At 41.5% G+C, this 17,112-nt stretch overlaps 1 protein-coding gene across 1 annotated transcript in view; it reads left to right on the top strand.

Annotated features, from left to right (window-relative positions):
• Positions 1 to 17,112, top strand: part of LOC128443924 (membrane-associated guanylate kinase, WW and PDZ domain-containing protein 2) — a 71,629-nt gene that overhangs the window by 34,432 nt on the left and 20,085 nt on the right. Inside the window, exons 4-9 of the mRNA XM_053426151.1 lie at positions 3,332 to 3,556; positions 5,392 to 5,641; positions 6,212 to 6,291; positions 14,490 to 14,547; positions 15,328 to 15,449; positions 16,103 to 16,285. Coding sequence (XP_053282126.1) covers positions 3,332 to 3,556; positions 5,392 to 5,641; positions 6,212 to 6,291; positions 14,490 to 14,547; positions 15,328 to 15,449; positions 16,103 to 16,285 — 918 coding nt within the window. The remainder of the gene's footprint in view (positions 1 to 3,331; positions 3,557 to 5,391; positions 5,642 to 6,211; positions 6,292 to 14,489; positions 14,548 to 15,327; positions 15,450 to 16,102; positions 16,286 to 17,112) is intronic.

Below are 17,112 nucleotides of genomic sequence, written 5' to 3'. Positions count from 1 at the left end.
GCCATTTCCGAGTCATGTTAAGTCTGCATCTGCTTTGCTACGGTGTCAGGGATACATCTACACATCGGGGATTTGCTGGTTCATTTGCCCAGTAGCAAATGAAGAGCTTGTGCAGCTGAACGCACTCACACACAAATTACTGTGTGTGTGTGTGTGTGTGTGTGTGTGTGTGTGTGTGTGTGTGTGTGTGTGTGTGTGTGTGTGTGTGTGTGTGTGTGTGTGTGTGTGTGTGTGTGTGTGTGTGTGTGTGTCTAGGGGGGTACAGGAACATGTGCGCGTATGTGTGTGTTCCTTTTTTATACATTCATTTTCGAATTGTGTGTCTTGCGTGTTTACGGTGAATGTTTCGCAGAGCTTACTAATTCCCACTGGGGGAAGCTGTCTCTTTCTGGGTGGCTGCGCTGTACGTGCAGTAACTCCTTTTGAAATTCACCTTAGAAAAAAACGAGAGAGTAGAAATATAGAGAGGAAGAAATGAGAGACGAGAGATAAGAACGGAAAAGGATCGGAAAAGGGCATTGAAGGAAATCAGACATGAAGCATCATCAGGAAACTCTTCAAGGTAGTTGTAGTGTACACGTGTGCATGTTTTGTGTATCACTCAGGTTTGTGATGAGTCACAACCATAGGTCACAACTGAAGGCAGATATTGCATGTTACAAAACCAGTTTGGTTCATAAAGAGGAACCTTGTCCTAAACGTATCTCTGCATGCCTTATGTTCTGCAAAGCATCTCTTCAGGTTGTGTTTAGAGCTTTTACAGGTGGGTGCTCGCTGCCCATGCAGTTTCATACTTTAATCATCGTTCATATGTGCCTGTGTGGGAACATTTATATTTTGGTCAGGACGTGACAGTTCTCTTTGGCGGGCAGCAGGGTGACTGCGCTTCTTGAGGAAGTGGTGGCTGCAGTTGAGCCTTCCTTAAAATCTATCCGCCTCCTGCTGCGATGGAAGTAGACTGATGTCTGTGGTCTCTGTGCTGCTGATCCCTCGTTTGTCCTTCAGCGCTGCCTCCTTCCCTCTTGCTGTTGGTCTCCTCCCATCGCCCATGTCCCCCGCTTCCTCTTTGTGAAACCCCCCCTCCTCTCCATTTGGAAGGATTATAAAATAAGACATCAGTGCCTCTCACTAACTCTTGATATTTAATCACGAAATATTTCCCCGACAGTGACGGTCTTGTTTAAATTTCAAATAAAAGCAGGGCTATATTATGGTTTTAGAGCAAATATGCAGAGTCAAAAAAGTATATTAAGCACAGCTGAAAATCTGAACTTGTAGAAAGCCATGACATTTCCGACGCTTCGGTGTTAGTCAGTGTCAAACAGAGAGTGCTATACTTATATGTGGTGCTGTTATTAACTTGTCTTAATTTCCCATACCATCATTACAGTGGGTGCAGTCAAGATGGCTCCAGAGGCGTATCAAAAGACTGGGAAATTGTCAACTACTGAAAAACATTTAACATTTTTTTTCACTGAAACACTTAATTAAAACAAAACTATAGATAACACACATATTAATGGAGACATGTATTTTTCTAAGACTCTGTAGTTGTAGCCTGACTGAGGAGCTATCATTATGTTAAAGTGGGTTTGTGTGCATCATTAGGCAGAGGAACCACACTGCAGGGTTTTTCTCAACCTCTAAATCATTAATTTAGCTTAAACAGGGACATTGCTTGCCCTTGGAGGCATTTCTCTATTTATTTTTGGGGTCCTGCATTTTAGGACTCTGCAACAAGTATTTTATTTTCTCTCAGGAGACGGAAAAACTCCTCCTGTTGAGGAAAAGAAATTGGCCATTATTGAAACTCCACCTCTAACTAATATGGTATTCCTCCAGCTAGCTGTAAAATAATCTCCCTCTAAACATACTGTCCCATGTCTGTCCACAGCAACAGATGGAGTTTAGGAAGAGTCATCTTCATTAAGATAAACAGGCAGCTGGTTTGGGCTTTGAGAGCCAGTGACCTCATGAGTCAGTTAATCTAATTCAACCGGAAATGTACCATTGAAATTTAGGCTATTTTACTGTAACCTAATGTTGATCTGTCTATTATAATAACACGGTTAACACCATAACCATATCATGTCCAAAATACTTCAGAGCCTAAGCAGCATGTTCCTTGTATTTAACAAAAGGTGGTTAAACACACAGAGAAACAATAATTCCAGGACACAATCTACATGAGGAGAAAGTGTTGATATGTCATATTAGACCAAACTACTGCACTTTACAAAAAAATGAAACCTGAAACAGACTGAAAAAAGGTTGAACCATACATTGGTATATCCTCTGCAGAATAAAGCTCCTTAGGCCTGTTGAGTGATAGCTGAGGATATGCAGCAAGATAAGACATTTCTGAATGAATAGTCACTACTTTGGGTTTCGGCTGTGTGTGTGTTTCAGGTCATGTTGAGGTGTCTTTGTGAATGACGTGAGGTAGAAGAATATCTATAGCTCTATAGAAATGCAGTTAATTTACTTTTACCTTGTGGGTGTCACAGGTTTACAGTTTTTATCCTATTTAAAAGTGTTGTATTTTAGAAAACTGTGAGCTGTAAGGTGAGGACTGGAAGGACATACAGCAGCGATTGAAGAGTAAATGAATTTGAAGAAACCTGCAGCGTCTCCTTTTCAGGGCTGGAACACAGAGTCAGAGAGGTGGCTCCTCCTTATAAAAGAAGGACATATAGGACGGATGATGAAAAACACGCAATGATGGAAGTCATTGATTGCATTGATGTCCATGAGGCGGCTGGACTTTTTTACTCCCTCGCTGTGTTATATGTTTTCTTTTTATCTATTTCTTTAAAAGAAATCCACTGTGTAATGTGTTGGCCCTTATTTCCACGTCTGTTTAAGTAGGTGAGACTGGAAAATGGAAAAGATTTCAGTATGAAATGAGAATATGTTGTCATTTTAGTACACTAAGCATTAGTATCTGGCATCTTAAATAAAAGTTGCTCATGATGTAAAAATGAAAGTCTGGATTCTAATGTGAGTTCAGCTCATAAGACTTTTTTTTTTTCTGGCAGGCAGATCTGTCCTAAGAGCTCAACTGTTAGCCACAGCTAATGCTTATTCATTTTTCAGACATCAGCCAGCATGCAAATCCAAAAAATTGTTCAGATTTATAAAAAATCCCAAGTTTTTAGTCAAATAGAGTTCCTGCTGGTTCTATCTTACATTTTAAAATCATCTGTTCAAACCGCGTGTTGCCCTCAATGGGTGGACCTCTGCTCTGCTTAACAGACGGTGCGTTATATCACCTGAGGTAGTCACACATATGGCCACTGACACAAACCCTGCCGTGCCTCTCTGCCCTCAGATAACTTCTACGGCACACCAAAACCTCCAGCCGAGCCGTCCCCTGCAGCCCCTCCTCTGAATGTGAGTGAGGCCCTGCTGCCCGGAGCCCGGCCCAGCGCCCAGGGCAAGAGGAAGAGGAACCAGTCAGTCAGCAACATGGAGCAACGCGCCAGCCTGGAGCCGCCCGAGGAGGAGGAAGAGGAGAGCCCGATAGTCAATGGCAATGGGGTGGCCATCACACCAGGTACTGTCGCCTGAGAGAGAGAGAGAGAGAGAGAGAGAGAAACATCAATTTCCTGTTTCGATGCCTTTATTGCAAATTTTCCATCTGCTACTGACTCAAATTAAATTCGATCTGAGTTTCACAAGTGCCCTGACCATGAAGGCATTTTATTATATCATATTTTGGTGCGGAGACAATCTGGTGTGAAGGCTTTGACTGCCCCCTGAGTTATTTATGAGAGTCTCACTGGCATGATTGAGTAAAACCAGAGCATCAAGCCAGTTGTAATAGCAACTCTCACTTTCATATGTTATTGTCCCTTCAGGATAAATCAAGAGTCTGTTTTAGCCATCAGTCCTGTTTCATATCTGCAGAGTTTATCGTTCAGCCGGTGCAGATCTAACACTCATAAGTGACAAGGACAAAGTTATTAATAAGCTTGTAACAGGAAGAATGTATAAAGACACCTTAACACCTCCACCCCGATCGCTGTCCATAGTCTCATTGTAGCTCCAGCTATCGTCTCTCTGTCCTCTCATTTCTGTCTTCCCTGCTGTCTTTGCTCTCCTGCCACTGGCCTTTGTCCTTGTTTCTATAAATACCACAACTCTCCTCCACTCTCCTCCGCTCCTCTACCATCCTCTTCCTTCTCAACTCCCTGGATTCTTCCCCTGCCTCTGTGGTCCTGTCACTTCTGGCCTCTGCTCTTTCATCTCCTTACCCCTATCTCTCTTTCTAGTCTTGTTATATCCCCCCCCCCGTTCTCTGACAGCCGTGTTTTGTGCTAATTTCACTTAGAGCTAGACGATATAGCCAAACATGATCAAAAAGATTAAAAAATCTGTGTATACTGATAGTTATCACGATAAATCACTATCCTAAGTCGCTTTATTATTTCTTCTGAACTTAAAGACAGATTTGGGGTCCTGAGTGAAGCTTGTGGTTTTAAACTCTTCCACATTTTACAAATCTGATGTGGATCAATTATGTGCTATACTTTTGAACTGCTCGCATAATACATAAGCACTATATCAGCACAATTTGGAATTTTGTTTTATTGCTAAAATTGCAGAAAATTTAATTGCCATTATAATTGATTTTGTTTAGTGCCCAACCCCATATTAATTTCAACAAGATCAACTAGATATAATTATCTGGTTGATCTTGATGCATGAAAGATTAAAATCTAGATTAAGACATTTTAGCTGGTCACAGGAAAAAAAGGATTGATTTAGAAACACTGGAAAAGTGCCTCCTCTCTCATTTCAAACAGTGCCTGGATAAAAATGACCTCCTGACTCTACCTAAAGTGTCCTGTGAGATTCTGCAACACATTTTAACAAGTCTAGAGAGAGATATAGACCCAGAAATCTAATAAGTATTGTGAAATAGCACTGACTCTCCTCCATCTTACATTCCCTTTAAGACAGTAGATATTATAGGCACATATTGCCCTTTCATGTGCTCCACTCTCCTTCATCATATGCTCCCCATCCTCTGACTTACATGCCACCAGCTCTTCTGCTCACTCAAAAAAAAAGAAACTTTCCCTGTGTTTCTGACTCAGTCCCTGACCCCTGAAGTCAATGTCTTTCCCTGTTTCTCCATTTCTGACATCTCCATGTTGTTTTCTCCTCATGCTCATTGTCCTCAGACCCCATCGCTCCCCTCTCGCTCTCCTCTTTCCTGCTCTCTCCCTCCTGGGGGTTCATAGCTCTGCAGTGACTCGGCTCTGACTCATCATGCATGGCGTGTGTCGTGTGCATCCAGGTCTGCATGTGTGTACAGAGTGAATTTGAGAATAACTCTGTGTGTGTGTGTGTGTGACTGCGTGTGCGTGCGTGTGCTCAATCCAGAGTCCAGTGAACACGAGGACAAGAGCACAGATGCCTCTGGGGAGGTTGCTGTTGAGGTCTCCAGCCAGGCCCCAGCCTGCGCTGAGCCCCCCACCGAAGAAGAGGAAGAAGAAGAAGAAGATGAAGAGGCTCCAAAATCTCCTACCAAATCCCCAATCAAAGTCCCAGATGCCGATGAGGAAGAGCTCGGTCCTCTGCCTGACAACTGGGAGATGGCCTACACTGAGAAGGGGGAGGTCTACTTCATAGAGTAAGAGAAAATAGAGTTATATAAATCTATTGTTTTTTATTGCAATATAAGGGGTTTACCCCCCAAGAAACAGCATGTTCCTTCATGTCTGTGTCTGTAACATGAGGTAAAGTCTTTATTTATAACATGATAAGGAACATTTCTAAAAATTATAATAAAGGGGGAAAAATGTGATGCACCTCACAAAATGTGCGACGTTTTAAATATGGCTGGCTGTGTGAACTTTGTAGTTCTATTGAATAGTTGATGTAACTCAATACTGCTAATCACACACAAACACACACACACACAAATGCACAACCCTGGGAACTATTGCCCTCTCCTCTCACCCTTACTAATTAGTGGCTGAGGGCTAATTAGTGGATTAATGACCATTTAAGTTTACCTTGGAGATTCCCTTGTTTCTCTTTGCCCCTGCACACACACACACATGCTCGGGTCACGAGTGTTACTTTGCTCTCATCTCTTTCTCTTACCCTCACCGTCACTCTCTGCGTGACCTTCGTTTGCCCCCCCTTCCCTTTATTATCTCGTTCATGTACACGTCCCTTTCTTGTTCCCCTCCTTCAGTCACAACACCAAAACAACATCATGGCTTGATCCTCGGCTCGCTAAGAAAGCGAAGCCACCAGAAGAATGCAGGGAAGACGGTGAGTGTGAACGACCCGTTTGCATGTTTGCTCTCTTGTCTTCTGAGCTTCGGTGCGTGTTCATCTGAGCCGAGCTCGTCTTTTTTCAACCTTTGTGGGTTTGTGCCGTGTCTGCGTTTCCTGCTGTTTGAGTACCTGTGTTGTCTGCAGCTGACTTGCTGCTCCACAATGTTTTCTCTTCGCGAGAAAAAGGGCACAAAAACACTGTTGTTTGAGGTGTTTGTTAGTCTGCCGCCGGTCGCACTGTTCACCACAGGGTTGGGGAGGAGGACCGGTTATGAAATAGAGAAAGAATAGACGTGATACTTAAGTTGTAGCTTTGCAGGTTTCTAGTTTTTCATTAATATTGATAGGTCTTGCTTCATGTGCTGAGAGGAATGCATTGAGGATACAGTCAATATTCACTGTCTCTGTCTCTTCTTCATCTAATGTGCACGTTCTTTATGACATCACACTCAACTAAAACTCATACACTAACATGTGCTGCAGAACTCATTGTGTTTAAAAATAACAGATGCATTAGATTTGTCTCATTGTCAACAGATCCTGTGAAACAACCAACAATGTGTTAGCGTGTTTCTTGTTACTCTCTGACTTCCTCTCCTGTTTGTTGCGTTCAGCTTTGAGCTGATTTGTCCGACTGAAAATTCGTATTAAAACGATCAATAATATAGAGCTTTGTAATTAAAATTAAAATAAATCTAAATACTTTTCAACCGCTACGCAAACAGGAGTACAAAGTTAATTTTTTTGCAGACTACTTTAAGCTGCTGTTAATTCAGGTACAACGAGAGCTTTTCAAAAGACGGTGAAAAAGCCTCATCACATTCTGCCTGTTCATCAGAGTGATTTTCTTTTCCAAGAATTGTTTAACTTGACTGATTTTAGAGGCCTCGAGAGGTAAATCTATAAAAGTAGTCTGAAAAATAAGGTTTTTCGTGCAGCAGAAATTGTTTTTATTATTTTCTAACCTGTTCATCAATTCATGGCTCTTCAGATTTATCATCGGGGCTCTAACAGGGTCCCAGATGATTGCTGTGGTGATTTGCAGCAGCAGGATGGTTCTTCGTGGAATTCAGTGACTCATTTATGTGTTTTTAGATGCCGAAGGTGGTCTATGACACAGAGAAAGGAAGTAGATCAGACTCTAGCTTCACAAACAAGACAAATTAGTCAGATCACTTCATTGTTTTTCGGTCTTTTCAAAGAATTTGTTGACAAAAGACCATAGAATATCAGTGGTTTTGTTTTTCAAGGTTTGAAACAAGGGAAGCAAATTTACTTGAATGAAAATCTTAGGTGTCCAAACATTTTATTTCAGATGCCAAATAAACAAGAACATGAATTTGATCAACGAGAGTCGAGCGCTGATGTCAGTCACATGATTAAGAGGGTTCCTGTGTTGGCTCAGTGGGATCAGATTATTACAGTGAGGTTGATCATACGTCCCTTATTCTGTCGCCGCCCTCAGTCGGCAAATCAGGTTGTGATGTGATTCACCAGAGCAAGATCTGAATCAATAGGTTCTGCGGCTCTCCTCTGGTCTCCATCTCTTCAATTTCCGCCCTCCTCCTTTCTCCCCTCTGCACTCCTCTACCTCTCGTCTCTGTCACTTACCCCTTTCAATCTCCCTCTCTTCAATTTTCCTCCCCTCTTTTTTCCCTCTCCCTCCGTCTCTCCAGTAAAGGGCTGCAGTGTGACAGGAATTCCAATAATACCACTCAGCTCTGCACAAACTGGTTTTCAGTCTCTCTCTCTCTCTCTCTACACACATACACACACAGACACACACACACAGACACACACACACACACACACACACACACACACACACTACTGCTGTCTTGTCACAAACCCTTCTCCAAAGTATTTCAGCTTAATTTTGGCAGAGCAAAGATCAGTTTTCACCACAGTCAGGGATCTTCAGAAGCCAGTTTTCCATCAGCTGTCCAGCTCTGTGAAGACTTATTTTGTGTATCAGTGCAACAACTTGCTGTTGCTTCAGGCTCTGTTTGGGTTCGGGTTCACTAACCATACAAAATAAATATCTACATGCTATGCACGCAATATTAGAATTTATTAATTTGACTATCGGCCTGCTAATATGTTAATAATGACATGCTAACGTGTTTATTTTAGGCAGGTATATTATTTACTTTGCTTATAGGGCCGAGTGATGAAAAATGGCAACTATCACCATTTATATTTCATCAATGACAATATAACCAATGCTCGATATTTGTCAATATAATTCTTATTCATTGTACACGCATGCTGAGGAGGTATAATACACGATGGGTTTGAATGTTCGACCTCAGATTTTTTATATGTTTTGCTGTGTAGCGAGTGTTTCTCTGCCCATGAAGAAGAATTCTAAAACAACAACCTTCACTCAGGAGCTATAATCGCTCTTTGAACTTGAAGTAATGTGACATTTGTCCTGTTGATTTTTGATTTGCCACATTCCCCAGCCCTCCATGTTAACATCATCATTCAGCCTGTTTGTATGCTAAAACAAAATACAGGCGAGGCTGCTGTTAATTTGGTCTTAAACCAAATGTCAAGTAAAATCTATCTTTGACCATCAGGGGACAAGATGTTACATTTCACTCTGTAGGGAACATGAATGTCTGTATCATATTTTATGGAAATCCATCCAATAGTGGTCAAGACATTTCACTAAAACACTAAACTGTCAAACACGTGGTGGCGCTGGAGGAAAAGTCAGGGTGTCACCAGAGATGATGTGATTCATCCGCTGGGGGAAATGAATGTCTACACAAAATACCATGTTTTTCATAACCCTCTAACAGCCCCAGTTTCACTTCTGCTCTTTATAAAAAGTATTTTGATAGAAGGTCACAAACAGCCAACAGCATGGGGGTTATATTTAGCCCTACCTGGCAGGTTGCACTCCAAGTCTCTATCATCGAGATCAAAGTTTTCCTTTAGGATATGTCAGTGACAGCATCTGAACCGGGCGATCAGCCATGTTAACTCAGTGACATGTGATCTCACTCTGTTGTTTGCATTTTGCATGACCGCTGCAGATCTCTTCCTCTCAGAGAAGAATGAGATAGATATCTGAGCCACGTTTATGTATTTAAATTAAATGCACGCCCCTTCATTAGTTCTTTTTTTCTCTCTCCTCAGTCTCCTCAGTCTTTCCATTCTCCTCATTGTCTTCATTGTCTTACATTCGTCTGCTGTTTAGATCCTGTGCAGTTGATCTGGGCTTTCTTGTTTTTTGGTCGGCGCGTGTTTCTATCTTTGGAAATGCACGGGGTTAAAGGAAGAGGATGCTTCAGTGATCACTGGCAGAGGAATTTAAATTGAAGACATTTGTCAAGGTCTTGGGTGACACATCACATCTTCTCACAGCACCTTTGTGTTTCTGGCCCCAAGATAAACAGGTTTAGTTGCCAGGAAATTATCATTTTTTTAATTGTTTTCATTACAGCTGGCGCAGCAGCCTTTTGGATGACTGAAGCTTTTACATTCATTCAATCCAGCAAGCTGCTATTTTTCCTTTAATGATCTCCATGTGGCTCTTAGTGACGAACTGTAGGCCTGTTTTCTGAAGGTTAGACTTCTTGCGTGCTTGCCTTGTTCTAAGTGAGAATTTAAATGCAAATTTTTTTTTCTTCTAAACAAAGCTTTGTGCGTAGCTGTCAGAGACTAAGCTCAGTTAGCCATCAGTCTCACGTTCACAATAGCCTCATAGCACCACCTGCTGCTGTGGAGGGCAAATAACTCAGGACAGATGTGAAACAATCCTCAACACAAGATGCTGTATTTGTTTCTAAAGAATTATATGTGTGTTTTTTCCGATGCATTTTGTGTGTGCATAAACAAAACGCATTAGCCTGCTAATGGATTTTTTGCATTTGCATAGAACTCTGTGTTTGCAGTTGTATTTGCGTGGTGAAGCTGACTCAGAGAGTTCTAAGACTTGTTACCACAGATCCGGTTCGCTTGCCGTCTTTTTGTCAGGCAAGGCTTTTGTTACGTAACACGAGCCCATATCTCCTCAGAGGAGGCAAGAACAGAGCAGGACAAGCTTCAAATCCCGGCAAGTGTTGGTTTCAGTCCTGCCTTTGAAACGCACTCAATCCCTTGGCTGCTTTCAAAGTAATCTCAGTGCTGTTGATGAAAATATGCTGCTCATGCTCGTTTAGAGGCAGGAGGTGGTGAGGATGAACAGAGCGAGGCCCTGCTGCAGCCTCTTCTTTAAAATCAGCAAGAAAGAGATGAATGGAGATAGAGATGGTTTGAGTTTGAGTAGAGTCAAAGATCTGTCGGATAATGACGGACAAAATATTACCTCTGAGTTCGGTCCCTGTTCTTCCACTCAGACATGTCCTGATCGGGGCCGTCTCTCTCTCCCCTGTGATCACATTTTCCTGCTCCCTCTCTGAGGAGCAATCAGAAACATTATTTACACATATATATTCATGACATCCAACTTCTTCACAAACTTTACTGAAAACCTCACACGCATACAAATAAAAGTCTTATACATACACAACTTTCTTAGATTTCTTAAACAAACCTGAATAATTATATGCAAACACGACTTACGACTGGACAGCTTACGCGCATAATATTTAAATCTGCTCATATCTGCCTTTTATAATCAGGGAATTTGTTACTATACATATACATATACATATTTTGATACTTAAAATAGTGTGTTTATCGTATTTTAGGCCTGAACAAAGTTGAGAGGTCAGTGTCCGTTCCTAGGAAAATAATAACAACAATGTTCTGAATTGTAGTGAACCAGACTTGTTAATCTGCTCCTATCATATGGTTGAATACTGAGGTGTTTCTATTGTGCTTCATGATTCTTAGACCAAGGATCTTCTCTTTCGACAGATCTATGTTGTAATAGACTCATTAATTCAAGTAACTTGAGGCTCATCAACTTCATTATTTTATTCACATCGGTTAACACCGATATGAAATTCATCAATCTTTCATTAAACATCTGTCAAGAATATATTTCTTCGTCACTTATCATTTTGCGATCAGGCTCAATGATTCTAGTTAAAACCAGATGTTAACATGTCATCTTATTGAGCCACAATTCCCTCACTGTTCTGCATGTAACATGTATGTAAGTAACATGTAAATGAAACCAGCTGTATGTGTAATTCATCTTTATTTACTTCCTGTACATGTGAGCACAGAGAGTAGGAGATAAACAAACAGATACAGGGCTGAAACTATCCAGCACCAGGCAGAATGCAAATATGATGCGATGACATAAGGAATATGCTAATTATAATCAAACCTTCTCAATTCTGCACATTGACCATTCTGTGTCCAGTCATGGAGGTTTCGACCTGGCCTCTGAGTTCAATGTGTGGATGCCTGTTGTTGGGAGAAACTTTGTGTGTGTGGGAAGATGAGTCATCTAATGCACAGCAACCACAATTAGACTTTATATCAAGAGAGGCGCAAATACACAAACCTTTAAACAAGAACACAAACAAGTCCCTCGATGCTCATTCTATACACACGCACACATACACACACACACACTGCAAATATAGACTCATATGGAGGCATAAAACACACACACATACACACACTCCCTCTCTCTCCGTGTCTCTCTTTATTTTAATGGCAGGAAATAGAGACAAGACAGAGCCCTCAGCTCGGGCGAGCAAAAAAGACCACTCGTGGTTTCCATGGAAACTGTCTCCCTCTCACTTTAGGGGGAGGGCAAGCGACTCGTGGAAGAGTTAGTCAGACATTTAAGGCGGCTCGTGGATGGGCTGGGAGGGAATTTAAGGTGGTTTGAAGTGTGAATCCCTCAGACTTTTCCATCCCGGGGAGGAGCAGGGTTATTTAAGGTAATGGCGGCCCAGTGCCGACACTTTGAGCAAACGGTAAAGCAGACAAAAGATAATTGCGGCATACACCCTTTTCACCTTGAGCTGCACACTCAGCAGGCTTAGCAAGCCAGGACACACACTCACACACACATGCACAAACACACACACTCCGCGGCACGCGTTCACACATGGGTTATTGATATCAAGATAACATATCTGTTCATAATTACATTACAGCATGAGGGGACGATGCCACAGTATCAGCATCACACCGACCAGATCATTGTAAAAATAATAGAGCTGGAGATTTGTGTGTTTGTGTGTGTGTGTGTGTGTGTGTGTGTGTGTGTGTGTGTGCGTGTGTGCGTGTGTGTGTGTGTCTGCCTCTCTGATTCCTTAAAAGACTTGAGAGGCTCGGGTTGTGTTTCAAGCTCTTTATTATTTATAATTTTTCTGTCCTTTTGCCAATACCACACTTTGCTTGGAGAAATAATTTTGATAATGCTTTTCTTTATGGGCTTTTAATTTGAAAGCAACTATCCGGAGTTAGTCACTGCACAGAAACTGAACGTGGATAAATTAAATCTGTCGAATGCACCGTTCAGCATATTTCGTTCCTAACAAGTGAACGATAAAAACATCATTCAGAGAAAACTTGGCAGGATTCTTCAATTTTCCTATAATTAATACCCAAATTGAACAGGACACAAAACGACTTGTAAGTTAAGTTTGTTAACATAACAATTTCCATACTAAAACCCACTTTTTATCTCATAAAAGCAGCCAAAGTTTTTTTTAATGTGAAATAGTGTTCAGACACAAACAGACTTTACCTGAATATAATCTAGAATCTATGATGAGCATTGGGGCTGATTTAAAGAATTTTCTGGTAGATTTCGAGAATAACGAAGTGAAGTTGAGAAGACATGGTTCATTTAAAACCCGTAATACCCATAAATCCATGTTGAACTTTATTCCCAGTGATATCCAAATCATATTCCTGATATGAATTTGAACCTTCACATCAAACCACAGGAAACAAGGTTGCAAATCAGGCCCAGTTTGATTTAAACACAAAACTTTTTCATGTTGATCTGCTACATTGCGTTTCCAGTGGCAGACATGAGTAGCTACTGTCTTGTGCAAGCTAATGATCCACTGAGCAGCGAACTAAACTCCCTGCAGCTGCCACCACCACACACCTTTCCATACTAATCCAACTCCCAGCCACACACACACACACTCCATCCCATCTCTGTCTAGCTTTTTATTTATTCATCTCAAGCTCCTCTAGCAGCAGGGCTGTCAGCTTTTGTGCTTCTTTCTGTGTATATATACGTGCATGTGTGTGTTTAGGTAATAAGTTCATGCCAGGTCCCTGATGACTCACCGTTAGCGTATATCAGGTTTGCTTTTATTTCCCACTGGAGAATGCCCACTTACAGATATAGTCATGAATTAGACTCATACTCTTATTAAACAAGACATGCGGATGAATTAATGTGAAGGAAGAAGATCAACCTTTCAGTGGTGTTCACTGATGAATCCTAATCAGACGTGCTGTGCTTCTAATAAGTCTGAGAGGGAGGGGAGCAGCTCCGGGGGATCGACTGCTACTGTGGGTGTGTGTGTATTTGTGTGTTACCTCGGCCGTATAGTGTTGGATCAATCTCCTCTGTGTATTGATTATGCCTCAGTGAAGTATGAATAATAAAGCCGAAAAAACAAAATATCCTGGAGTTTGCAGAGGGAGCGTCAGTGGGAAGTAAGAAGAAGTAAAAGAAAAGAACAGGGTTTTGTTTCCTGTGAATATTAGCACTGCCTTGACCCAGTTCTTTTTACGATGGGGAAAAGGAGTGATAAATCAGCAAAAGGTTGGATGAGGTGAGAGAGCCACAAGGGCAGAGGAGGGGAGACGAGTGACACGACAGTAGAGGAAGACTTCCAAGATGAAAATGAGTGGGTGGGTGAAAGGAAGAGGAGACAAACATGAAGTAGCTTAGTGAAGCTACTTTGGCCCTGAAGGATTTGTGCACACGACAAAGGGAAGAGAATGAAAGAAAAAGTGAGAGAGGGCAGGATGTGATGTGCCAGACGATTTAAATGTTCTTTTTTTCCTCCTGCAGCTTTATATTGATGTCTCTGTTGTGATTCTTGTCTTCATGAAGAAGCCACCGCTGCAGATCGAAGTGTTGTCTCTCTGTTAAAGTAGCACTTTGGGAGCGTCTAGCTGTGAGCCCTGAGATTCATGTCGTCTCCCCTCACTGGTTCAATTTAGTGTCTACATTCCCCCTTCTTCTGCTCTCAGCATAAAGTGACTTAATTTCCCTCCTCTTGTTTCCCCCTGCGTCTCAGAGCTGCCCTATGGCTGGGAGAAGATAGATGACCCCATCTATGGCAGCTACTATGTAGAGTAAGTCTCCCTGTTGACTTGGTTAACTCTGTAGTCAAACAGGAAATGCATTTCCACGGTTTACAACATCTGGTTATTAATTATAAATGGATAAAGTCTCACTTCTTTTTCATGTCCTTCAGCTCGTTCGCCGGAACTTTGACAAAAAATGTTCGTCTGAAAGATAAAATCTTGAGGATTAATCAAACGTATTTAATATGTTGCTTTTATTTTGAAGTACTTCACATTTTTTAATAAAGCTAGATTAACTGTAATAAGAAATGAATACGTATTCCCTTACAAAATTTGGATGCAGCTTCAAATCTTTTTAGCAAAAAGTATTATTATAAAAAGAAAAAAATATCTTACAGCCAATAGAAACACTCATGTGTCGAAGGCTAGTATATATTTTTTGCTCTCAATTCAAGTGTGTGAGCTTGACTTTTGACTTTCAGTGGTATAAGGAGTATAACCCTTTACTCTTATACCGAGTAATTTCATTCACATTCAACAAAGAGAAATAGTGTTTTCATTTCTTTTATCTTCTTCTGCTCTGGCTCCTGTGAGCTGGAAATAACATGAGGGCACCTGACTCAAAGCATTGATGAATCTTTCCCCCCCGAACACGTGCAATAAACCTAACAGATGATTCATGGCTGAGTCGAGCTAACACACAGGTGTATGAGGTTATTTAGTAACACTGAAGGCTACATTTTTCTGAATGAGCACTTTAACTTTTGGGTTTAAGTTGCTGAAATCGAAAGGCCCTCCATTATTTGTAATGATTCACTATATTTTCAGTCACATCAATCGAAGGACTCAGTTCGAGAACCCAGTCCTCGAAGCAAAGAGACGCCTGGAGCAGCAGCAACAGATGCAGAGCCAGGGACTGTCCGCTCTACCTTTGCCCACTATATACAGAGGTACACGTGAAGCACTTTGACAATATGTGCAGTAATAAAAACATGCTGACATACTCACTCAGTTGCACAAATATGAAAATGCCAGGACTGCATAAAGGGCATGCACGGCACATGGTCTCCAGGGCACAAAGGACCCTTGAAAACTCATGTGCTGAAAGATGTTTAAATTGTTTGTTCCTTTGTCTTTACAGATTTTGATTATGTCGAGCATTGTGCAGTTTTTCTTATTTTCCCCAAATATGTCAGAGAATGGGGAGTTTCGTACATATTTGATGGGGCAGATGCACAATGTTACAATGTACAGGGTCGAATGGAGATGGCTGGCAGTGCGGGGGACAGAGAACATGCTCGCCCTCGGGCCCCGAGTGGGCTGATCCAGGCACGCATATGAGGTCGTCCTAGACCAGTGCATCATGTACTGCTTCATATGAGGGAAAACTGCATTTCAAATGACTCAGCTCATCAGGGAATTTAAAGACATGTGGTCCTATTGGTGTTGTCACATTCAGATGAAATGTGCAGTTAATTAATTCAGCACCGAAAAAAAAAAATCCTAAAGGAATTATTTGACAAACCAAATGTTAATGTACGTAGTTCTGACAATGTCGAGGAAATGAAAATAATCACAATTTCAAAATCCTCTCTCCTCACAGAGAAGCCGTTATTTACAAGAGACCCGACTCAACTGAAGGGCACCTTCCTGTCCACCGGCCTGCAGAAGAGCAACATGGGATTTGGCTTCACGATCATCGGAGGCGACGAGCCGGACGAGTTCCTGCAGGTGAAGAGTGTGATACCAGATGGACCTGCCGCTCAGGATGGAAAGATGGACACAGGTACTCATGATTATCTCTGCAGAATTTCTACAACTGCTTGAGAAATAAGTTAAGACCTCAAACAAACAACAAGCTGTCACTGCTGATACTATAATTGCGTGTTCATATAAATGCTTGAGCAGAAAATAATCCTTCTGGTAATAATTTCCCCAAAAATAATTAACTGCCAAAGCAGATCTGATGTAAAGACTAATTCCATTCAAGCAGGTTTTTATTTGTGTGTGAGGTGATTTCTGACCTGAATGCCAGCGGAGGACAACACAGTCCAGTAAATTGTGTGTTTTTGTGAAGTTCTGGCTTCAACAGTTAGATATTTCTTATCCTAAGCATGAGTGCGTCAGTAGGTTTTATGGTTGTAGCCTCGGAGACGTCACACACAATATAACATTATGTTTGTGTCTTTGATATGTTGTCTTCAGGGATTTAGTGACTTATCGATTTCAGTTTAAAAATTCATTATCATCATTCATTATCAAATTCATCCTCAGGTCATTTGTTTTCCAGAAGTAGTTTGGAGCGTGTTTATCGTCCTTTAGGAGATATTAAGCCCTCACATGTGTTTTAAGCTGTTTCCCTGCAGGTGTTACAAGTAATGCCAGATGTAGTTCACTGCCTCAGCTTCACTTCAGACTTACTTAAAACAATAACAGCAGAAACAGAATCGTAAACCAGTGGGTGATATTCTGTTGTCTTGAGGTCCTGCAGAGTTTTTTTGGTCTGTTTTCGTCCAAATGAAGCACAGATCAGCTTCTCCTCCTCGTCAACCTCCACCGATCCAAGGGACGGACACATGTGGATGGACAAACAACAGTCCAAAAAATAAGGCA

The sequence above is a fragment of the Pleuronectes platessa genome, chromosome 7 (assembly GCF_947347685.1).
Source record: "Pleuronectes platessa chromosome 7, fPlePla1.1, whole genome shotgun sequence".
Taxonomy (NCBI): Eukaryota; Metazoa; Chordata; class Actinopteri; order Pleuronectiformes; family Pleuronectidae; genus Pleuronectes; species Pleuronectes platessa.
Note: the sequence above shows the minus strand (reverse complement) of the source record. Positions and strands in the feature narration are given on the sequence as shown.